The sequence below is a fragment of the Artemia sp. Qi Xiang Cuo genome, chromosome 6 (genome assembly GCF_049724085.1).
Source record: "Artemia sp. Qi Xiang Cuo chromosome 6, ASM4972408v1, whole genome shotgun sequence".
Classification (NCBI taxonomy): Eukaryota; Metazoa; Arthropoda; class Branchiopoda; order Anostraca; family Artemiidae; genus Artemia; species Artemia sp. Qi Xiang Cuo.
The window spans coordinates 24,837,844-24,864,278 of record NC_142799.1 but is presented as its reverse complement, the minus strand read 5'-3'; the positions used below and the strand labels follow the sequence as shown (position 1 = coordinate 24,864,278).

The 26,435-nt window shown below is 36.5% G+C and overlaps 1 protein-coding gene across 1 annotated transcript; it reads right to left on the bottom strand.

Annotated features, from left to right (window-relative positions):
• Positions 1-582: 582 nt before the first annotated feature.
• Positions 583-26,435, bottom strand: LOC148951025 (uncharacterized). The gene is made up of 5 exons (XM_089090105.1): positions 26,141-26,435; positions 20,367-20,556; positions 16,392-16,735; positions 15,226-15,370; positions 583-897 (listed from the first exon to the last, which is right to left on the bottom strand). Exons 3-5 carry the CDS (start codon positions 16,610-16,612, stop codon positions 667-669), a joined length of 597 nt encoding a protein of 198 aa, XP_088946231.1. The 5' UTR covers positions 16,613-16,735; positions 20,367-20,556; positions 26,141-26,435; the 3' UTR covers positions 583-666.

Genomic DNA, 26,435 nt, shown 5'->3' with positions numbered 1-26,435 from the left:
GCATGTTTCGGGGAAAGCAAAACAAGGCATACACTAAGTAGCCCTAGAATTGAGATAGGAAAACGCTGAACATCAATACCAGGTAAAAGAAATTCCGGATTTATGTGAATTCTTGTTAGTAATACATAGTACTTTTCTGATAAATGTAAATATTTTTACCTTACGGATTCATGATACTAACATCTGCTATAGTTTTACCCATAATCCTAGGGCCTACCATCCAGTCTCCCAAATATTCTCCTTGGCTACGCCGCTAATACACTTGGTTTCAATAGTGAAAAAGTAGACTTTCTAAGTTCTTGCGAGCAGCAGATACAACAAATTTGGTAGGGAGGTCGGAGGAAGAAATTGGATCTTGGAAATTTGAAAAGTAGGTGCTATTTAGATATAAATAATATTGGAACGTTCGTCCGGGTAGATAAGAGGTATTGTAAAGATTTTCTTGAATAATCAGTTTTACGTTTTTTTGTTTTTTTTTTTGCTTGTTTGTTATATGTCACCATGGCCTAATATCTATCTATCTGAATAGGGTAAAAAACGGTAAATAAGAACTTATTCTTTTAAGAGAATAAGTGCCTTTTTTAGGATAGTTTATTGAAATAGCCACACACCACAAGCCAATCCAAAGTCAAAAATAGAATAAAATACTTTTCAAAATCACTAAAATCAGTTATCCCCCGATATTTCGTCCAAAATTCGCTGATTAAGCGTCAAAACTTCACTAAGAAAATTTTCGTCGGATATCGCCTCAACTATCTCCTTAATAAAAGGCTCCAAGCTGGTCTTCCGTAGTTGCGAGGTGCAAATATCTATGTCACTCGTTTTGTCCGGTGTTAGCTCCCCAGAAGTCAAATCCTTAAAGCTAAACTTCCTTCTTATCTGTTTTGATGATGAGTCCTGGAAAGAAAAGGATAGTTAAACTAAAGTTCATTTCAGAGATAATAGCAACAGGTGTAGAGGGGTGCTACCCATAGACGCTATGAAGATTATTTCTTGGAGGGCTTCAATAATACTAAAAGTGGATTCTTATGTCTTTCAAGAGGGGAGAGAATCATAGGGAGGTAATGCCACCTGCGGTTGTTCGAAGGGCGGTATGTTAAAAATATAAATGAGACAAAAGAGCTCAGAGAATGAGGCAGGAAAAACTGCGAAATATATCTTGTCATTGTATTGTGATTAAACAAAATACGAACAAATTTTAGCAGCTGAAAGTAAGGATCAGCATTAGAAATTAAAACGAAGAGAAAACTATTCCACATATGATGGGGGGGAGCTGCTCCCTCCCAAATGCCAAAGTTTTTAGTACTTTAAAAGAGCCTCTTATTCTAATTAAACGGACATTGTGTTTCGGGATTCGTTCTCAAAGAATTGGGACAAAAAAGTCAAGCTAATGCGTCCATGTCTCTCCTTAAGCTCTTGAATAAATTTACCGTCCCCCCATCCCATTCTTTAAGGATCTATACTTCCTTTGTCCTCCCGCATCTTGAGTATGCTTGTCCAGTTTGGCATCTTGGCATCTCTCGTAATGAATCAGAAAAAATTGAATCCATTCTAAAAAGAGCCCCAAGAATAATTTTGTTTAAGAAGCTAAGGTACCATACTTGCTCCTTCTAAAAAAGGCCAAGCTAGAAACTCTTGAGCACGTAAGAGGAACGTTGTGCCTCCGTTTTGCAAAAATTGCAATAAGAAACCTTCGCACGGAGAACATCCCCAAAAGACACTTCCCACCCAGACACCGCCTGCCACGTACTCTTTCTGATCCCGTCCCTATCTTGTCCCCCATCCGTTGCTTTACCTCCAGGTGTAAAAAACCTTTGTTCCCTTCATTACTGATAAAATAAACCGCTAATTTTCCTTTTTTTTCGGTACCCAATACCCAAGTTTTATATTCGTTTATTCCGTTGTTCCCTCTCCCTTTCTATATGTTCTCTTTTAAAACTTTTTAACGCTAATTTTACTTCACTCTTTTTTAATTTTTACCTTTTTAACCTTCTGACATTTTGCAGCTTAACATTTTTGACTAATGAATGGTTTTACCATTCTGATATTGTTGTATTTGGCATTGTTTTGCCATTATTTTAGTTGTTGTGCTTTTTTCATGATTATTTTTATTTTTTTGGTTTTATGACTCAGAAATGCGAATTCGCATCGGGGCTTGTGATAGACATTTTTTGAAAAAAATCTTATCTCGTATCTCTATCTTCCTTTAGTGTGAATAGTGATGAGGTAATAAGGAGGGGGCAGCCTCCCTCATACGGAACAATTTCAGCTTGTTTTAAGTTTTAGTTTTGCACATCACTTTCAGTTGAAAAAAGCATGTTTTATTTAATTTCTGATTGGTTTTCTAATAATTCCGGGAAATCCGCCTCTCTCTCCATGGAAAATATTTCCCCAACGAAAATTTCCTCCCAAGTGATTCCCCTTCCCCCTGAAAATTTCCCCGGACAATTCCATCCTCAATAAAAATTCCCCTCAAAAATTTTTTTGCGGACAATTCCGTCTGCAAAATTCTCCTTAGACTACCTTCATTTTTTTTAGGGCTTTTCAAATTCTGCCAGAATTCCCCATCTGTAGAAACTTTTCAAGAAAATCCCCCTCCTCCATATGAAAAATCCCCCAAGCAATTCCAACACCAGAGAAAATTTCCTCCGGATAATTACTCGGTTCATCTAGACATGTAAAATTGAGTTGCCAAAGAAAAAGTCAAACAAAAGAGAGAATTTCATATGGGAATTCTGGCAAACTTTCCCCTGGAAAGTTCACCCCCCAGAAACTTCCGTATCCATGGAAAATTTTCCCCGGTGAAAATTATCACCCTCCATGCAGACCCCCCCCCTCCGTAAAATGGCTGTATTCATCCCAATAATTTATACTATACGTAAACAATGGGTCAATTTCCATAAATTACACAACAGCCTTTCCCCAGAGGCTGTTGGGGGTCATATCACACTCAGAGGCATAGTTATTGGACCTTTCAACTATCTTGAACAAAATAGGTATCTCAAAATTGTCATCGGAAGGCTTTGCGGAAAAAAGGGGTCTGGTAGGGGGTCTTTTTGCCTTCCATTCTTTTTGATCACTTAAAAAGGGCACTAGAACTTTTTTGCTTTCGTTCGGTTGAGCCCTCTCTCAATCTTCTAGGACCATTGGTTGAATACAATCAACCCGAGGAAGAAGAAGAAGAAGAGAAAAAAAAATAACACACATCCGCAGCAAATAACAACAACAGCAGCAACTCTATAAGAAAATTAAAATAAATTTTCTTGTGAATTATTATCGCTTCTAATCAGCAGTTATACCAAACCAATCCTGCTCAACTCATCCTCAGGGCTATACTGTGGTGTTCTCCTCCCCATAGTATAGTGCAGACGGTTTGATATCATTCCAGTTTCCCTTCTTGCTTTAGTTTTGTTTTTCTCTGTTTAAAGCTTTTTCCAATAGGCAATGTTTAGAAGTCCTCCAAAAAAAATGTCCCCCCAGATCCCAAATCAAATTCCAGTGAATGTGCCATAGTGAAAGATACCCATCTTGGCTGGTCAAGGACACTTTCTCAAAGTTCAAATGATGGCTCCAATTCAAAGAATAGGACTATGATAAGTGAAGGGGCTAATGTAACTATAAATGATGATAAAGGGTTCCAAGAGATTCTCTCTAGAATTTCTAAAACAAGGAAAAAAATATCCCCAATCAAAAGCATTTCCCCTCTCTCTGCCCAAGATCCTCCTTCTAAAAACTTAGGAATTTACCTTAAAATTAATCCCACTACCCCCTTTGAAATAAAAATGATCACTGCAATAAGAGTTGCAATTTTTAAATTGCTAAAATCAATGTTCTCTCTTAACATTAACCGTGATGGATCTCTGCTAATAGCTGTAGAAGATCAGAAATCAGCAGATACAATAAATAACCTTAAATCCCTTCTGAATACCCCAATTATTGCATCTAATTGGAACCCAAAACAATCACCAACAAAAATAGTAGTTTATAATGTTCCCCCAGAGATATCTACTCAGGAGTTAAAAGAAGGCCTTTCAGATAGGGCTGGAAACACAATCCCAGTTGAGGATGTTACCCAACTTGGAAAACCCAACTCTAATGGCCTAAAAACTAGTAGATCCTTCTTATTCACACTGAAGGATAAAATTGATATCCCAGAAAAATTATTCCTATTTGGGCAAATCAAACCACACAAGGAATACAAACCTAAGCCTATTCAGTGTCAGAAGTGTTTCAAACTGGGGCACACAACAAACAAATGCAATGAAATTCTCCAAGAGTGTAGTAATTGTAAATCTTTCCATCCTAAAGAGCTGACAACTTGCAACAACACTCAGCCTACATGCATCAATTGCAAAGGCCCACATGAATCTACAAATAAATCATTATGCCCTGCATACAAGAAAAGAGCTCTAACACTCCAAATATCAACAGAGAAGGCCATCCCATACCCCTTTGCAGCAATGGAAGCAAATGCTGCCCAACGATACCAAATAAAGCCTGTAATGAAACCAACCAACACCCCCAAGTCAAATGCCCCCAATGCATCAAGCATCCCATATAAAACACCATCTTCTAAGCCCCCTAGCTCAAATCCCTATCAGAAGCAATCACCAAGCCAACAAGCCTCCTTGTCCGGTGAGATGAGGCCAGCCTGGCCCTCCCTCCCAAGAAGAAACAAACCAGAAACACTACCAGGAATTAATCCATTAACCAAAAAACAGGATGCACTACCAAAAATGCAATCCCCAAATATATGCTTATTCATTCTAAACTGTAATGCAGTTCAGGCCATGAACATACATCAACTACAGAAAACAAAAATTATTGCAGAATTGGCAAAAATTTACATCCCAGATGATATGCTCATTCAAGCAAGAAAAGATCTTGCTTTACTTTTAACAAAGCTGAACATTGATACACATCCATATGAAGAATAAATCAACAACACAACATTTATCAATACTCCAATGTAATGTAAGATCACTCACAGAAAATAAGCTAAATGAACTAACATCATTTATGAATAATAATTCAATTAATATTGCTTGCCTCCAAGAAACTCATTTAATCCAAAATCAACAAATTAAGTCTCTGGAATATACTATCCTGAGAAAGGATAGATCTTCAGAGAGAAAAGGAGGTGGTGTAGCTTTATTAGTTAATAATAATATAAAATTGTGTGGCATCAATTTTCCGGATTTTGAAAATGATGTTGATGTAATTGGTATAAGTGTTTGGCTGAATAATTTAAAAACCTACATAATAAGCTTTTATAACCCTAATGGCCAAACTACAGATGCCAAGGATTTCTTTAATTATATAAATAATTCTAATATGTTAAAAAATATCATTATTTGTGGAGATTTCAATGCCCACAGCCTTTTGTGGGGGAATAAACCAGCAAATAAAGCTGGTAAATTTATTGAGCATATGACTTCAAATAATAATGAATTAGTTGTTGCTACCCCTCCAAACCTGAATACTTATTTCAACCCCAAAAGTGGCAATTTCTCCACAATTGACCTACAAATTGTGTCTTTAAATTTTTTGAACAAAATTTACATAAATAAAATTGATAGTCTATGTACAGACTACTTTGCTATAGTTTGCTCCCTAAATGAACCTACTGAAACTGTATCTCATACAACCAAATATATCAACACTTAAGCAAATTGGTCTATTTTCCAAAATAAGCTAAATGATGAAATTACAAGTTTCACCCAAAGTTCATGCATTTCTAAGACAACAGTTGACACATATGCTGAAGCATTGACATCTTTACTAATAAATACAGCTAATCATGCTATCCCCAGGACAACACCTAAGAAAACATTCCCTAAACAAATTCCTAAAGCATGGTGGACAAATGAGTGCCTAAATAAATGGAGGATAAAAAAGCAGCTAGGACAGAATTCATAAAAAAAACAACACCTACTACATATTTAAAAAAATTACAAGCAGAATCTAATCTAAAAAGGACTATAATAGATGCTAAATATAAATACTGGAATAATTTTGCAAATAATCTCTCCAGATAAACAAATGGGCCAATTATACATAAAGTCATAAGCCACATATGTGGGAAAAAGACTTCTCCCAACCCACTCCTGTATGAGCTTATACATAATAATACCCATTATGACAATGATAATGAAAAGGCTAACCTATTTGCAACTCTTTTTGTTAATAATCTAACATCAAATTATCAAAGCAAGCTGTCCACAATTCCTATGAACCCTAGTTACCAACGACGCCCAGGATCTGAGTACATAACTAATCCATTTTCAATCCAGGAATTGAATAATGCAATACATCATATTAGGTCCAAAACTAGCAGTAGCTATGACAATATACACCCTACGTGGATAAAGAATCTCACAGCTTCATACAAACAAGAACTGCTAAATTGTTATGATCACGCTTGGGCATCTTCTAGGTTCCCCAATATATGGAAATGTTCGTCCCTCCTACCAATCCTAAAGAAAAATAAACCAAAAGATAACCTTGAGTCTTATAGGCCCATAATGATTACACCTGTGATGGGGAAAATAATGGAGAAAATGATTTATCACAGACTCCTCTGGTTTGTTGAGAAAAATAACATGATCCCACACACTCAAACTGGATTCAGGAAATACCACTCCTCAACAGATGCTTTCATTTTGCTAACAAATGCAATAAATGAATCTTTCTCAAAAAATAATATCCTAGTGACAGCTTTCCTAGATTTTGAAGGAGCTTATGACAATGTGAACCACCAAATCCTTTTAAATAAACTTGCAAACCTTGGAGTACCTCCTAAGCTAGTATCCTTTATTAAATCCTTCATAGAAGTGCGAAGTTTCATTGTTTGTGTTGGTTCAGCCTCTTCAACCCAAAAGACAATATCCAAAGGCCTACCTCAGGGAGCAGTCCTCAGTTGCCTCCTTTTTGCCCTATATCTCTGGGACATGAACCTACCCCACACTAATCTACAATATGCTGATGATCTGGTGCTATGGTCATCTGGCAACACCTTTCAGATAGCACAGTCAAATCTGCAAAAGTCACTTTTCCAGTTTGAAAAATTCTCTCAACATTTAGATTTACCCATTGCACCCACCAAGTCAAAGATAATCCATTTTCACCGGAAGCGAAACCATGTTAATGCAAAACTAACTCTAAATAAAACAACTATTCCAGAAGATAATAATATTAATTACCTAGGTCTCATGCTTGACCAAAAACTTAATTTCCAACTCCACATTTCAAACACAATAAAAAAATGTTATAGAAAAGAAAATATACTAAAAAGACTTCTTTCCACACCCTTGGGTTGTAAGGAGAAAAACTTACTCCAGTTTTATAAATCACATATAAGACCCCATATTGACTATGGGCTCATCGTCTATGGTACAAGTGCAGAGAACCAGAGGCAAAAAATTGAAACAATACAAAATGATATAATACGTCTTATATTTGGTCTTAGGAAACACACAAGCACCAAGTTTCTGCTTATGGAGAGTGGATTAACAACAATAAGGGAGAGACGTAGCTTTCTCTTGATAAAACATCTTACAAAAATTGAATCAAATAGCTCACACACATTACATAATTGGTTAAGAAATCCAGCCATGTATAGAGGTATTGCAGATGAGTATGCCAATATTCAAAAGAAGTTCCCTGTACCAGCAAAGTCTATTGCACCTACTTTCCCCCAATCCCCTCCATGGAATTGGTCATTTCCCATAATAAATACTGAATTTTCAAAATGGAATAAAGATTTAACCCCCATTGCTTTTGTCCAGAAAAAATTTGCAGAACTTAACACAATTACCTATAAAAATCACTTCCAAATATTTGTTGATGGGTCAAAAATGGATGAGAAGGTTGCAAGTGGTGTTTTCCTTCCTCACCTGAAAATTGCAATGGGCGAGAGATTATTTAATAATTTATCTATAATGTCTGCTGAGTTAAATACCATAATCATGGCATTAGAACACCTTAAGCAAAACCAGCCTTTGATTGAAAATTCGAATAATATTATCATCTATTCCGACTCTTTATCAAGCATTGAGTTGCTGGCCTCAGCTCCTCAATATAAGTTGGACATTGACACTTATCATTGTCTCAGTATTATTGATAATCTTGCTTCAAGTGGCAAAAAAACTAATTTTCAGTACATTCCTAGCCACTTTGGCATAAATAGTAATCATCAGGTTGATGAAATAGCAAAAAATGCTACAAACATTGACCAGCTAAGTGGGAGACCAATCCCAATTAGAGATATTTACCGATGGAGGCTATCAGATATTAATTTTAATAAGATTAATCCTATCCTGTCCCCCTTTCCCAATAAGCATCTTTCTAAAATTTATCATAGAATTCGTTCTGGAACAAATGGACTAAATTTCCTTGCATTCTCATATAAGCTTTCTAATTCAAGTGGCTCAATTCCCCTGTCCCCTCTTTGCAGGCATTGTAATATGAATAATGAAACAATTGACCATTGCCTATTTGAATGTAATATGCTGACGTCTGCACAACATACCTTGCTTTGTAAACTGTTAAAATACTTCAAACACCACAAAATCCCACTATCAGCCAAGATCCTAGCCAACTATACCTGCACACAGACCATAGAAACCTACATCTATCATCTTATATTTGAACTCCTAGAGTCAAAAGATCTGCTGAAAGATATCTGAATATATCTAATAAATATGAGGCAATCAAGCCAGTAGCTCTGTAGCCCACAGAGTGAAGCAAAAGGAAAAGGGCTAAATAGTTTTACTGAAAAGCCCGCCTGCTGTTAAATAGAAGAAGAAGAAGAAGACATCCTAGATCTTTCTACTGGCAAATAATCAGGCAAGTTTTCTCAGGCTCGTAGCGTTTGACGGTTAACATTAAACTTAATGAATTTTATACATTTGGAATCAGGATAAAAAGCCAATTCTTCTTATTTATTTATTGTTATAAAAATTCCGTTTTTTAGAGTTTTGGTTTTTGTTGGACCGAATCGCTCCTTACTTATAGTTCGCTACCATTAATTGTTTGATCACGACGAAATTCCTTATTTGGCATCCAAAATATGGGGAAAAATTTACCTCCAAATTTTCAATATACAACTTTTGTAAATGAAAAAGAGAACAATGTATTTCGGAAAAACCAGAGCTCCTATATATCTATCTTATTAAATGATTATTAAATGTGCATATGTAGATATCTATATAGATAAATTTTTCTCGGAAACGAAACAATGATTTTTCTCCTGACAATCGGTATACTACCATTTTCCGGTGTGAGAAAACGACCTATACAAGTCACGACGTTGGGAAAGTTCGTTAAAGGCCTCAATTTTGAAAAAAATAGCATTTTATAAGTACCTGGAATAGTTGTTCTTACGCCATCTATAAAAACTAGCAATTTTTAAACAGATGACGTACATCAAGCAAAAATTTACACTTCTGCTTACATGACAGATGCAGATGTTGTTTATTTTAAAAAGCACAAAAAGCTAAATATTTTAAAAAGCAAACTAAAATTTAATTTGATTATCGATAGTATAGAATAATTTGCCGGAATAAATATGCAAGAAGGTTTGCCAAATAAATAAAAGGAAATTAAAACTTGCTTTGCAAAAAAACTGTCTTTCTTTTCACGAAGCGAAGATTGGTCCCCTGGTACTACGTTGTCAAAGGAATAAGATGACAGGAAACGGATTAAATTCATATACAGCAGTTGTTTTGTTTCAAGGGGTGGGATGCAAACCGACCTTTCCCCGAAAGATCACACAACACCTTTTATATTACTACCACTGATTTGACATGACTTTCGGGGACCCTCAATCTAGAAACTCAAGCCAATTCTAATAGGTGGTCAAACCCATTTAGCGACTATCAGTTCAAATTTTATGCTTCTTCTTGGCTTAGACTGTTTTTCTTTTTTGATTCAACAGAGTGCCACTGTGCTGATCAAAGTGCTAGTGTTCGTGTTCAAGGCGTGTTCCAGCAACAAGCAAGATAAAATAATGCAAGAACAAACGATGCCATTAAAAATAAGCTTGTGTTAGTCAAATCGGTTTCTATTGTTTTAAGCGCAAGAAATTGAAATTTTGTTTTCTACAAATTCTCAGGAATTGAGTTAATAATTTCACTGATCTATGCAAATGGATCAATGCATTAAAATAGCCCTAATAAATTTATTGATTTTTTACGATTCTAGACTACTTCAGAGCTGTTTCCATATAATAGACAGCATTTAATGTGCGGTCGGTAAGCGAACATTTCAGAGTGAAAACTCTCCACCTAATAATCTTTTTCCCCACCCCATCCATAGATTTTAAAAATACCTTTTTTGTTACTTTGATTGGAAAATACCCTTTGTTGCTATTTTCATGAAAAAACTTAAAAAAAAAAAATTCCCCCGTCCTTTCCACCGATTTTCAGTGGAATTTGATTTGGTTGCTTACTTTTAATTTTATTTATTAGATATACCCACTAAACGCGGATTGAACGCTACTGCCTTGAAGGGTAGAGTAAATTTTCGAATTTTGTAAGAAATGAATTTGAGCTGTACTTGATGCCACGCCTAACATAGACCATGAAAAAGACACCCCTCAAGTTTTATCTACAATAATTTTGGAATTTTGTAAGGAATGAATTTGAGCTGTACTTGCTGCCACACCTAACATAGACCATGAAAAAGACACCCCTCAAGTTTTATCTACAATAATTTTGGAATTTTGTAAGAAATGAATTTGAGCTGTACTTGATGTTACGCCTAACATAGTTCATGAAAAAGACACCCCTCAAGTTTTATCTACAATAATTTTGGAATTTTGTAAGAAATGAATTTGAGCTGTACTTGATGCCACACCTAACATAGACCATGAAAAAGACACCCCTCAAGTTTTATCTACAATAATTTTGGAATTTTGTAAGAAAATGAATTTGAGCTGTACTTGATGCCACACCTAACATAGACCATGAAAGACACCCCTCAAGTTGTATCTACAGTAATTTTGGAATTTTGTAAGAAATGAATTTGAGCTGTACTTGATGCCACACCCTAACATAGACCATGAAAAAGACACCCCTCAAGTTTTATCTACAATTGCTTTAGTAAAAAGACAATTTTCAACCATATATGGGAAATTTTCCAGAATTGTGTGAACATATAAAGGATCGAGCAAACGATATGTCATTTACTAAGCTACAATTTCCTTGTCTGGCTACTCTCTTCAAGATCACCCTGCAGCACTGTGTGCAGTCACGGTTCTGATTAGGGAAACACATGGAAGGTGCAACAGACACCACTATGAGGCCGCATAAGCAGTATTTCCCTTTTGGGGATAGGAACGGAGGAAGAAGCTTATGATGGAACGGATACTCTAAACCATCTCACAAATCTGGAGCAGCGTCAATATTTTATACCCAGCCTACTCTCATCAATAGTAGTAGTACTACTTACAACTAACAACTCACTGCAGCACCAAGCCACCTGAGGCTAACACACCTACGCACACTCCTCCTCCATCCCAATCTATTCAAAGCCTCCCTCTTTACACCCTCCCAGGGAGTTCCCATTTCCTTTAAATCTTTATTCACGACATCCTCCTACCACGACCGTGGACGATCTGCTTTCTGTTTAGCCCTTGATGGCTGGACGAAATGGCCAATCTTTTGCAATTTGCCATCATTCATCCGCAGAACTTTCCCGAGCCATCTCAACCTTGCTTTCATCATAGCCCTAGAAAGTGGAATTTAATCGCACTTTTCGTACAGCCTACTGTTTGAAATACGGTCAGAAAGCCGGGTACCCAGAACAATCCGTAGGTAATTTCTCTGGAAAACATCTAGCAAATCTTCATCCGCTTTTCGGAGCACCGTTGCTTTAGAGCCATTTTTGACCACTATCATCACTGTAGCTTCTAATATTCTAATCTCGGTTTGTAGACTTATTTTCCTAATCTTCCAAACTTTTTTTAACTGTGAAAAAACTCCCTGAGCCTTAGCTATTCTACTTTTAACATCTTCACTGCTCCCACAGTCTTTACTAATAATACTACCAAGGTAAGTAAAGCTGTCCACCTGATCAATCTTTTTGTTACTCAACGTCACCTTTTCATCTTCACTTATTCCTAGCCATCCATCCTAGCCATCCTAGTCATCCTTCATCCGCAGAACTTGCCCGAGCCATCTCAACGATTCTCTCATCATAGCCCTACACAGTGGAATTGAACCACACTTTTCGTACAGCCTACTGTTTGAAATACGGTCAGTAAGCCGGGTACCCAGAACAATCCGTAGGTAATTTCTCTGGAAAACATCTAGCAAATCTTCATCCGCTTTTCGGAGCACCGTTGCTTTAGAGCCGTTTTTGACCACACTGATCACTGTAGCTTCTACTATTCTAATCTAGGTTTGTAGACTTATTTTCCTAATCTTCCAAACTTGTTTTAACTGTGAAAAAACTCTTTCAGACTTAGCTATTCTACTTTTAACATCTTCACTGCTCCCACCGTCTTTACTAATAATACTACCAAGATGGGTAAAGCTGTTCACGTGATGAATCATTACGTTGCCCAACGTCTCATTTTCATCTTCACTTATTCCTAGCCTTAGTGACTTAGTCTTCTTAACATTTATTTTAAAACCTATTCTAGTACCCTGAACTCGTAAAACCTTTAAAAGCTCATTCATTTTGCTCGCACTTTCATCGAGGATGCTTAGATCATCAGCATAATGTAAGTTCAGGAGAGTTTAAAACAGAATTTGCTAAAGCTAAAACAGACGGATAAAACCTTTGCTAAAACAGAATAGAACGCTTGCTCATAATCTATAAAACTGAGGACCAAAGATGTTTGATAACTCGGGCATTTTTCAATTATTAACCTAAGAGTGAAAATTTGGTTGACAAATCCTCTGCCTTTTTCTAAAACCGCACTGTTCTTCTCTTAAAACTTTGTCTACAGCATCTCGTCTAAAAATTCTCATATTACTAAGTAATTTGCCAACTACAGAGACCAGACTAATGCCTCGATAATTACCACACTCACTCTTATCACCTTTCTTATACAGTGGTTTAATTAAGGTTTTCCTAAAATCGCCAGGTACTTCCTCCTTTTCAAAAAATCATATTCATAATCTTCAGTAACCTATTTCTAACCTCAGAGCTGCCATATTTAAGAGACTCATTTACCACCTATCAGCACCTGGAACCTTATTATTTTTAATCCTTTTAGTACTGTTGCTAATTCCTCACCACAAAAAAAATCTTCCTTCACACCCAAGCTATCCCGCAGTGACGTGAAAGATGTCTTTAGAATATGAGCAAAATTTGTGGTGATGAAGTTGAATTCAGTTGGACCGGTGGGGCGGTGGGGGGGGGGGGGTGAGACAGGAAAGCCGTATATAGACGACTTGTTGTTTATACGAGGGTTTTCTTAATTTGCATGAAAGAAATTGTCTCCAGTAGAAAAAGGAAAATTTGAGTCAGAAGAGTAAAAAAAAAAAAAAAAAAAAAAAAAAAAAAAACAAAATAAAGAGACAATAGATTCACAAAATGGGCATTTAAAGTAGTAGCACGTAGTATATTTCAAGTAGCAAGACTCAAGACAAAGCTAGGCATTGCAGTATTTACGTGTTGCATGGATACAAAAAAAACTTTACAAACAGCAGCAAAGATTTGTTTATGTGTTTTGTTACTTGTTTACGAGTCGGAAAAATTTTTTGTTGGTATAGGGGTTACCGTAATAGTAAATAATAGGTTAGTAATGTATATTCGATCTTGGCAAACCGTAACCAGCTAGCAACATAATATGATACATAATATGATAACATATTATGATATATATATATATATATATATATATATATATATATATATATATATATATATATAGGCGTATATATATATATATATATATATATATATATATATACATGGGCGTATATATATATATATATATATATATATATATATATACATGGGCGTATATATATATATATATATATATATATAATGGGTTAAAATTAATTATTTAAGTGCAAAAAATGGGGTGCAACATATTCATCGCAGAGATCGTTTTCTTACATTAGTAATTCGAACAGATACGCACTTGAACGAGACCTTGACCTTATCACCCATCCAATTATCTAGAACAAACAGTACAGCCAGAAATAATCAACCAAAAAGAAGCATCCATGGACATTTAACATTTTAAGTTACTAAATACAAGTCAATATGTCATTTGTATAAAATAACACAAATCAGAGAAACAAAAAGCAATTACAAAAAAATTAATAATAATTTTTTTTAACAATTTATATTGTTTGATAGCTTTTTCCGTATTTACTTAAAAGTTCATTATATCGAAAACCAATTCTTTAGAATTGCCAAGTTATTTTACTCTCGGAAACACTTCTCGAAATCAGTTTGTGATTTAATTATACATTCATTTAAACATTGACAAATTGGCTATGTCAATGGTGAAGAGTCGAAATTGTCGCAAACTGTCACGAGAAATTGACACAAATTGTCACGAAACCAATAAAAATACTACTTTTGATGTTTTAATATGTTTCCTCCAGACTATTAATATCTTTCCTAGATTCATTGCTTGGGGTACCTCTTTTTTCTTACACTTACCAATATACTTTCTTCTTTCCCCGAGGTCAACAACCAGCCCATAATACAATTTTGATACAGTTTTAAAAGAATTTTTAACAGTGGCGTAATTTCGTCAAAATTGGGGGGGGGGAGGAGGGAAAAGTTGGAGCCAATTTTCCCAAATCAAGTGAAAATGACAGTGAAAACTGAAAAATTAGCCATATACCAAAGAAAATTGACCCCTTTCTGTGGATGCTTAAATTTTGCAAGCTTATCTTAGGTTTTGACGATATTTTTGAATAAACCAAATTTTAGCTGGGGGGGGCAAACCGGGGTCTGGGGAGGGGGGCAAACCAAGTTTTGGGAGCGGCAGTTGTCCCCCTGCCCCATAGCTAATTACGCCCCTGCTTTTCACCTCTGCTATAAAATAAACCTTGTAATTTCTGTGAAAATCCGATGAAAAGATAGTCGTACCTGGATTTACATCCTCCCATCCTCCAACAAGGAAAATTTCAATTTTAATACTTCTGCATAAAATTCCAAAACTCAGAGAACCAGCCCAAAAACAGCCGACCCAGAACAAAGCAATGGATATGATTTGGCATCTAAAACAAGAAAAGTATAAAAACTTACGGTATAAAGAAAAGTCACCGAAGCTTCTTCAAAAGTTTTCAAACCAAAGTAAAATCCCGCTTTGACAACACCATTTTCATCCCGTTTCAACCAAGATTTAAAAGGGTATAACAGGTTCCTCCTTTCTGTGGTGTCAGCAGTGGACCTGGAAAATAAATTTATCCTATATAATGACAATCACGCATAAATACAAAGCAAAAAAGTTTATTATACACTTATTTTCCGTACACTTACACTTATTTACACTTATTTGCTGCTTTTACAGGAGTAGCAATATACACTTATAATGGCTTGTTTTCCTGATCTTATTCAGGGCAGATGTGGTGTTAGAGAAGAATACAAAGCCATTGCCCCCCCCCCCCTCCCCCCTTCATGAAACACCAAAGATATATAAAACATTTGCCCCCTCATCCTGAAACACCAAAGATGTATGAGCGGCGGAACCAAAAAATATTTATCCAAATGGTAATATTTAGTTGTATTGATTCATTTTCTTGTTATTGGCAGGGCTGGAAAAACAGATTCAGTATCCCCCTCCCCCCCCCCCCCCACGGAATATCAGAGACGTATAAATGTTGAAATTTTGCGATATTCAGAACTGTGGTGTCAAGTCACGAAAACTGGGGGGGGGGGGATTAAATTTGTAATTTTTTTCAATTGAAAAAAAAAAAATATTCCTGAGCCTTAAAGAAAAGGTTCTTGAACACATGAATAATAGAAGAAGAATTTCTCTAAGGATCGTTTAAGGTTCTCTTCCCAATTACAGTCTTGAGAAAATGTTAGTAAAGTACAAAAAGATTCAGAGACTTATCATACCAGGGTGACACCAATTCACAAAAATTTAGAGTAGGGGGATTTATTTTTCAAAATATAGAGGAGAGGGGCAAATCTGTCATTGTTTTCAAGTCTTTAATGAAAATACCAAAGAAAGACATTTTCCAATCAAATACCCCCCACAAAGGTATTTTTCAAAGCCTAGGAAGGGGAAAAGGTAAAAAGATATAGGGAGGCGCATTTCCCCTCCCCCAAGTTCGCCCCACTGTATACTAGCCCCCAGACACACACGCACACTTATCCAGTTAAATACTTCTATCCTTTAGATAAAGGGTGTGGCCTAAATGGATTCATTGCTAGAAAAAACGTCGATTCAATAATTTGCAATTTACCTAAATACACGTCCAATATAAATCAATGCCGACTCTTCAACTGTCTGTTCAACTTTGATAGTTTTACTCCTCCAAGTAACATAATTGCCACTGCTATGCCACTCATATTTATACCACTTATTAATCGTATTCATCGCGTCAGGTTGAAACCACCCTGTTTCAGGTTCACAGCTATCTTCCATGACCACAACTGGCTTAGCGATGTGGTAACCAGTATCCATAATAATAGCACCAAGACGTTTGCCAATTTGAAATCTGAGGGCAACCACCACGTGCTCTTTTTCGCTTTTGTTTCTGTCTGGGTTACTCTCTGAGGGTCTAACGTAAGTATGCAGGCTTATGTCCTAGAAAGGTAAAAGCTATAGCTAATACTTATTAGAAGTAATTTAAACGATGCAGGTACATAGAAAAATAGATGGATAGATTCATTCAACAACTAGCTCGACAGTACAGTGAAAAAAAATACTTTCAGCTAAGCTCTATGGCCACACAGCTCCACATTTTCAGCTAAGCTCCACATTTTCAGCTAAGCTCTATGGCCATGAATACAAGGCAAAAAATACAAACAGTCACTAAAAAAAGAAAATGATGAACTGCTACCCATCACTCATTAGACGTCAAAAACTAAGATCGTTCGATAGGTCAGTCACAATAAACAATGCCAACACAACTTGGCCCAGAGACATTGACTTCAAGTTCCATCCGTCCTATAAGGTCACCTTGGGGCCTCTTTCTTCGTAATGGCGGGGATGTGCCTTCTGTGTTCCTCGCGGTTTTCTGCTAGACGAAGAAGGTCTGAAAGGCGGTTTGGTAGGAAGTTTTCCTACCAACTCTTTGGGAGGGGGGCACAGGGCGGGAACCATGAATTCGATCTTTGAAGATGACATTCACCAGAGAAATTCATTGCAGAAAACAAAAGAAATTTGTTTTTAAAGAAAAAACGAAAACTGCATTAACAGGCTACCCAGAAAAAAAAACACAAAACAAAAATACACAACTGGAAGTACCAAACGAGTGACCTTTTTTAGCTTATTAGGGTATAGCTAAAAAAAGGCCGTATAGAGGCAGTCAGGGGTTGAAGTATGATCTAAATAGGGCAATACACTTGTTACTTGCCGGTCACCATTTCACTTGCACTACCTTATTGGCTTGTTACCATCAGTTAAAAAAATTATCATCAGTTACAGATAACTTTCTTGGTATTTTTAAGAGGGAGGGGATGGTGGAGGTTCTGGGTCAATGAGATGATCTACCTTGAGGCAATTGAAAATTAAATGGTAATAGTGTTTATATTGACATTGCAAATTGTAATAGTGTTTATCACCAGTTGCCATTAATATAAGCTACACCTACTCTTTAATCTAGCTAGCATTCATATGAATCAAATTGATTTAATTCGTTAAATTAGTGTAGAATTAAGTGCTTAACCTCAGTTTCTGAACGAAAAAACGATTAAAAAGTTTGAAAAATACTAAGTAACGTCAAACGCTAGATGGAGTTGGCTGACTTTTTTTTTGTGGTGACGGGGATTTTATTTTTATTTATTTATTTTTGTTTTTTTTTGGTGGTTATGACTTTTTTTGTCGACACTAGCCCCAGCTTCCACTCTTAAAAGTTACCCATACTCTTTGATAGACTACATGTTCATTGATCTCAAATAACATGCGTATAACAGAAGTGTGGAAAAATCTGAGGTTTTAACTCCAAAAAAGAATGAGAGGTAGTTACCACCGAAAATCTTTCTAAAGGAGTAATAGATTTTTGATGATTGACTTTTTTCTTACAAAAAACTCTAACATCTATAGTTCATAATTCTCTCGGGCAGATTTTTGTTCTTACTAGAGAAACATACGGCAGAATAAATCTTGACCAACAAATAAAAACCTGTATTCCATGTCACTTTTCAACTAGCTTATTTTAAAGGGTTTCATGTTCTTGCTCTGCAAAAGAATTTAAGGTAATTAAAGCCAAAAATTTTTTCTGATTAAAGCAATAGATTGCTGCAGTTGGTTAAGATCGTAGTTTTATCGAAAATATTTTTATTCTCAATTTTTCAAAGTGATACACCAAAACAGGCTCAAACACAGGAATTTATTTCGTGCATAATAATAAAAAAAATATGAAATCGATAAAAAGTGCCCAGAAATTCAAAAAAATTAATTATTACGGGCGGCCTCGTCCCAAGCCACCTACTTGCCTGTTTACATATCTGGGGAAGGGTTATTTTCCTCAAGATCCATCCAAAATTTTCGTTAGCAGATCGTAATATTTTCCTTCACGAAGAGGCCAGTTTTTGCTTCTGTAAAATAGTACTGACCTGACTACAGTTTAAAGAAGTAAGATTTTTCTGCAGATGTGGATTTGTAACCCCAACCCAAGGCCGTATCCAGGGCAGAGAGGTTATGGGGTTTTACCCCCCCCCCCCCCCCGAAATGTTTTTCTGAGGCGCAAAAACGTAACAAAAATGAATATAAACAAATTTTGATGTGTTTTTAAAAGTTTTTTTTGTTATGCCCCCTCCGAAAAAATCCCTTTTGTAAAAAGCCCCCCCCCCCCCCGAAAAAAATCCTGGTTACGGCCATACCCAAACCCCTCAACTTTGCCTATCTACACGAAAAATATTGTTGCCAAAGCTATTCTTAGTTACATCTCTGATCCGTAGCCACCGTGGATATCGATAGATGATTTCAGGTACGTGAAGCTCACTACTCTTTCGATTTCCACGGAATCAAGGAGGATTCAGAGGACCTCGGCTTGAACATGCCATATTTTCAGTACTGGGTGTACTTGTGTAGCATGGTTTTCGTACTGAAACCGAACTCCTACAGTCTTCTGAGGCATTTCTGATTCCCACAATTTACAAATGACGAAGCGCAGTGGTACAATCCATTCTAAGCAGTCGATATCGGGAAATTATACTGATATAAAGACTATTCCGATCGCTTTCTGGCGTTCAAACTTTCAATAGCTTCCTGAGATTCTGGGTGGCCACAGAGGTGACACTCTCAGGGGGCCACAGTCTTCATATGCAGTTTTGGTCTTAACCGAGTCATTGGCTGGGGCTGATTGAGATTTGATTATAAATATAGTATTAGCTGAGAAGTCGGGCGCAAATGCGGGTTTGAAGAAGGTAGTGAGATAATACTATCACCTTTTTACAATCCCATCTTTGTTGGTTATAAACGTCTGTTTTGATCCCTAATACCAGTTTGGTGAATCTTGTTGCTGCAAATATGAGTTGCATTTAGAGTTTCCTTGTATCAGTGTGTCGCTGCTGCCTGCATATTGCTAGTTAGGGTATCTCAACTGTCTTACTCGCAGAGTGGTGACACTGATTCCGCAGCTGCTTGGATTCTATAAATTCTACGCTGCTCTCTTCGAGAATTCTACTCATTGAAAATGGATAAATTTCCAAGTAAGGAGGGCAGGGGCGTAATGACAGGGGGCAACTTCCCCTTCCAGAACATGATTTGCCCCCCCCCCCAGCTTAAATTTATATCCTTCAAAAATCTTGTCAAAACTAAGATAAGTCTACATAATTCAAGCATCCACAAAAACGGGTCAGTTTTCTTTAGTATATCTTTACCCTTATGGTATTATATGGCTCTTTTTTCAGTTTCCATTTTTCTTTTTCGCTTGATTTTGAAAAATTTGCTCCAACTCCCCCCCCCCCCCCTCCCAGCATTTTGACAAAATTACACCACTGAATGAGGGTTCAAAATCTGGAAACTCATTTTGTTTGCCACTATTTTCTATTTTTTAGTTGGAGTGAGGGGGGGGGGGGGATTTCAGACGAAGCGGAATTCCCGTCTTTCCCCTATGTGTGCACATACTAGCCTCCCTGTAAATAATGTCTCAACTTTATTTTAAATTTTAAATGATTTACTCATTTTCTGCTTCTTCGTGAAGGTCACCGCCAGTTACAATTATAGATTGCAAATTTTAGATAGATCTATAAGACAACAAAGAACTTACTTCTTCACAGGAAGCAGGGAATACGGCCTTTTTAATTCCGGGGTACTTTTTCTGGAGCTGCTGGCATTTCTTTACAAGATCAAGGCCTAAACCAACACAGGTATGGTGCTTTGGAGTAATAGGAGGCTGATATTTACGGTAGAATTTGGCCACTTCTGGCCTCTTCTTTTTCTTCCATGCTTCATAAAACCTAAAAAGTCGATTGGTTAATTAAGATAATTAAAATCAGTAGGTTACATTTATGGATTTACTCATTACTCTAGCTGCATTTGTTTATTTAAAGTTTTATTATATCAACCGGCAAACCTTAGTCAGCGAACTAGGTACTTGTCAATTAGCTGGTACACACGCAAAATAGATGCTAAAGGAAACTAGTCAAACGGGTATCAGTCAATAGAGAATTGGATCACAAAGCGTGGTTTGTCATTGCGTTTACAATATTTAAACTATTGTTTTTTGGGGGGGGAGGGAAAAAGAAGTACTTAGATTAGGTTAGGCTACGTATTTAATATACGGCTATGGTTTACCCCCCCCCCTAATGTGCAAATATATACCCCAAATTTGTTTCTAAACTATTATATTTTCATCATATTTTGTTTTATTTCATTAGCATTAACCAAACTTGACTTTTCGCGTGTGTACGTACAAGCTAATTGACAAGTACCGCGAACCATATTTCCCATTATAAATAGCCTGCGGTAAATTATGTCAGTAAGATCTTTCATTAGTCAGAAATTAAAACTGACAGGTCATAATCGTACGAAGGACGAAGGGGGCGAGTATCGCAAAATTAATCTGAATAACCTCCCAGAAGAAAACAACGGGCTAAAATGCAATTTCCGTTTATTTTCACGCATCCCCCCCTCTCATCCCAGGAAGAGTCATCCGATTCTCCACTTATATATTTGACCTTCCTGGACGTATACATAGGCTATGTTTAGTTGAAATGCGTATGATCGGGCACTGAAAATCTGCCCTGTCCCCTAGCTCTACATATGCCCATGACGTCTATATGTTAAATATTTAATTAAAATATACCTAAATCATAGTTTTTCTCACTAAGACTAAGCTAATTATTACCGATTGCAGACTGATAAACTGGTTTTTCTCAGATCTAACAGAGCAAACTGCTTGAGTGTGTTCTGGACAATACACAAGTACCCGCCTATTTTTATGTTCCTATTTAAGTTTCAAGTGTGACCCAAAGTTATTAAGTATTACTTATTTAGCTCCCAAGCGAGTTAAATATTTTATAGAAAAAAAATAACTGTTTGGTTGCTAAGCCAAGAAGACTAACAGACTTAATTTTTTCTTTCCAAGAGCTAGACTTTCAAATAATGTCATTTACGTAGCAAGGTGTAGAGCAGATAATCCATCAGAAACCAGAATGTTGTAATTAAAGAACTTCCGTTGGTTACTCAGTGAACTAAATAGTTTAGACACGTGATTTCTGAAACGGATTTCCCGTGTCGCGGTAATCATTAAAAATCACATTTCACGCATAAATAGTTATTTCAGCAATCGAAAAATACATTAAAAAAAATAGGACCACAATCTATTTTTTTAATTTTTTTCGGAAGAAAAGACCTTAAATGTCTTAAAACAAGGCCGTTTCCAGGGGGAGGGGGTTTGACACCCCCCCCCCCTCAAAAAAAAATTCCGACTCGTAAAACATAACAAAAATTAATATAAACAAATCTTGGGTGTGTTTTTTAATTTTTTTTTTTTGTCGCCCGCGCCCCGAAAAAAAAATCCTGGGTACGTTCTTGGTCGAACAAGAAGTTTTCACATCCTTAAGGAATCTACAGCATCGCGTTAGCGATACACGGGGGGCATCCAGTTTCAGAAATCACATACAAGAGGTGGCATATGACAAGTGTGGCGGAGTTGTGGGGCACGATTCACACCAGGTGATGGAAAGTAGACACCCCGTCGGCAATGCTAAAATTGTAAACTAGTTTCTTTAACCTAAAATGGGATTTCTTCAACTTGTAACATGAAGGGCTATAATTCGGTATTTGTCGGTTATTGGAAACACATGCAAGGATTACGTTTAGGTTACATCTCAGAAAACTGGTTTCATAGCTACAAAAACAAGTGATGGATCATACAATGCATTGGACTTAGACAAAATGCATTGGACTTGTATAATTTGGGCTATATATTTGCACATTACGATGGGGGTTAAGCAGGGGCGTCGTTTGGGGGTGGCAATGGGGGGGGGGGGCCAGTTGCCCCCCTCCCCAATAATTTGGAAAAAAAAATCTTATATATCCCATGCCCTCTGACTATCCATATATGGACCCCTCTTGCCCCCCCCTCCAAATCAAAATGCTGGAGAATCACCCCTGGGGTTAAGTTTCCATAATTCTGATTCTAAAGTACTATTTTATCATCATGTTTTGTTATTTTTTACTAGGATTAACCTAACTTCACTTTTTGGGTATGTTTCCAATAACTGACAAGTACCTAAAATTCTTTAACTGGAGGTTTTCGGGTACTTTCGCATTATATGGGCCTTTCGAAAAAGTCAAGTTCGGTTAATGCTAATGAAATAAAATAGGATGACTATATAATAGTTTAGAAACAAATTTTGGCTATTTATTTGCACATTATGGGGGGGGGGGCAAAGCATTGCATGTATTAAATACGTAACCTAACCTAGGTACCTTTTACACATCTAAAATCCAAAAAAAAAAAACACTTTAAATATCTTAAAACCACGCTAGACAAAGTATTTCTCTCAGCGGTGTCTTGAATCATCTTGTAAAGACAGGTTTCTCAAAGCGTCTCTGCCGTTTGACTGTAGCATCTCTTGTTGGACTTCTTTAGAGAGGCCCATATAATGCGAAAGAACCGGTTTTCGACCATGAAAATTTCAATGATACACTTTTTATTTCAATATGCCATAATTTTGAGGTTTTTGAAATTTTCCTAAGCTTGTCTTGGTTAGTATTTTAACTTTTACGTTAACACGAGGACTCACGGCCCTTGCCTCGGGAGCTTTTGAATTTTGCCATCCCCGGAGGCATATTTTTTGGATCTTTCGACTATTCTGAACAGGATAGCTATTTCAAAATTTTGACCAGACACCAAGAGGAAAGAGGGAGTGTGCAGGGAGGCTCGGTAACAAAGAAGACATTGGAGAGAGCGCGTTGGCCTCAAGTCACTTTCGACCCTTAAAATGTAATAAAGCTTTTGATTTCTAATAAACCGAAGTTTGTCCTCTGAAGATTTTACGACTACTAAATACATTGAAGGCACGTGGCTGTTCCTACCCTAGAGCGTCACCTCCGAGCAGCAACACAACACTTTCCATTATCGTGATTTCCGTATAAAGATTTAAAGGTCAAATTCTAAGAATTTACGTCATGTCTTGAGTAATATAAGCCACGAATCGTATGATGCAGACACGTGGTTTTTATACACGATTGAAGACCATAGGATATTTGTACGTAGTCACCAAGATTTAAAGTTTCCTGTAGTGGCGCAGCGGGAACGGGATTACTCTCAGTTTGTTAATACGGGGGGGGGGAGTACCAGAGTTCGAACTTGGCTACAGCAACACACTCCAGGGCTCGGAATTTCATTCTGATGGTGGGATCATGCAAAAGCGTCTCCATTCTAATCCAAACAAGAAGATTTAAAGGATCAACTACAGTAATGCCATAAACACTAGGACATCCCAGCATTACACCCAAGACCATATCCAGGGGGACCCCCCTCCACGAAATATTTATCCGAATCGTGAAAATGTAACGAAAATACAAATGGACAAATTTTTGATGCTTTTTAATTTCTTTTGTACCTCCCTCCCCGGATTCGGAATAAAAATCCTGGATATGGGCGTGATTACACCTAGCCAGACAAATGCGCAGAAAATTTGCTAGGGGGTGAGGAGTATAAACTCGAAAAAAAAGCAATAAGTCCATGAAATTACGGGGAAATCGTAAAGGCTTCCATGTTTCGGAATATGCGAAGGCCATATTCTCAGGCCTCTACCAAACATTTGTGTTTGTTTGTTTGTTTCAACGCAATAATCATTTTTTTTTCAACTTTCTTATGAGGTAATTTTACCATTGCTCTTTACTACGGAAAAACTTGCGAGAATTTTATCTTTCGAACATACTTTTAAATTTCAAACTCTCTAAAATAGTTTAAGTCAGGTATTTAAGTAGGAGGAAAGTTGACAAAAAATTTAGAGGCGAGCCTAGATAAACTCCGAATTGAAATCTAAAACGTTTGTGGCCAGAGTATTTTTTTTAAGCTTATTAAGACCATTGTTAAAGCCCATAATTCATGTTGTCAAATTCAATGAACAGCAAATCGCGAGAATTTAAAACAATAAATTTGCTAGCGAAGAAAACCTTCTTCCGCAACATCCGGCTAAAAATATAACATTTTCTTGCACCCATAGGTTTCAACAGCAACAAAAAACACCCCAATGAAATTAAACCCGGAATGTGTCTCAAAAATCAGCAATTTACATTTCACAGAGCTGTTAGTTCACGTGTATCTGATGACATCAAACATCATTTCCAATTTTGACATCATTTTCGATTTTGAAAAGTGACTTCTTTACATCTTTTTTCTTACTCAGACATCATTTATATTTTAAAAATTTACTTTGAGAAGACTAAAAAGTCGAAAATCATAAATGAAAAAAAAATCTTTCAAAAACTCATTTTCAAAATGGACTAAAAAGCAGAAAACTTTTTTTTCTCGAGAATCTACGAATATAAATAACACGAAGGGGCGCAAAACGGGTGCATGACTTGATCTTTTTTAACTCGTTTTCCTCAACTCACCGACTTATTTTCACTTACGCAATCATAACTTGATAGTTATAAATGTAGATCAATTTGATATAGATGTAATGTATGCTCAAGTCCGTTTTGCATCCTTAAATTTCACTTAATTTCTAGATTCTCGAGAAAAAAAACTATTTGATGCAGAAACATTAAACTTTAATATCGCATAAAAAAGACACAATTTAATAGGACATATCTTGGTTTTCATGCTACATTTTTTAAAGCTTCATTTTATTTAAAGATTGTTAAGTTTTTTTTTAACCCAAAAGAAAGAACATATTCTGAGACTGCGAAGAACGAAAAAAATTAAATAGAAGGTTAAATTTCTTAAAAAATTCTTATATTTTCTTTAACATGTTAAAAAATTCTTTAAAATTGTTCATTCTAGGTATGAGAAAGTTGTAGAAGAATTGGTACTAATTCTGCTATGAATAATAAGCGCATTAATTTCGACCTTCTTATTCCAAGCTGTGTCTAAAAAAAAGAAAAAAAAAAAACAACACATTCGTCGATCTTCAAAGTCGCGGAGGTTCGCCAAATTCACGTACCTGTAATAAACGTAAAGCGAAAACAAATGCACCCTCCTCTGTCCCAACAGAAAGACCTTTGGGGTCTTAAGACTACGAAACAGAATGTTCGCATACAATCCTGGGTGCTAGTGATATATGCGAAGAAGCAGATATTTGTGCAAACAAAATCATCCGGAAGGGGGGGGGGGGCTTCTAAAAAAAACAAACAACATTCAGTTATTTGGAATGCATAAGTAATTACAGGAAAGGTTCCAAAGTCTTGAGATTCCGAGGTGAGAAAACGTCACAAAAATTGTGTCAAGGAAAAAGAAAGGGTTCGAACTATTGATTGATTACAAAAATAGTGACTAGTTATAAAAAACTATTGACTAATTAGCGCAACTAAGCTCAGCATTGTTATTCCAAGGCATCCCAAAGAGAAAAAAAGGCTCACGTAAGGAAGTTCCCCACTGAATTATAATCATGCTTGTCCAACTGATTTTTTATAATCCGTTCCAGATCAGCAATCAGCTCAGCCAAGATTTCCTCATTTTCAAGCTTCAAAATAAATGGGGATTTTCCCCAAACAGGAAATGGTATTGGTCTGTCCAGAGGCCAAGAACGGTCGATGAATTCTGACTGTGGAAAATGGCAGATGTTCCTGAGGAGTAGATTTTTAACCCGACGACCAACGAAGGATAGTAAAATATCGTGCTTTACTTTAAAGTATTTCACGATACAGTCGAGGC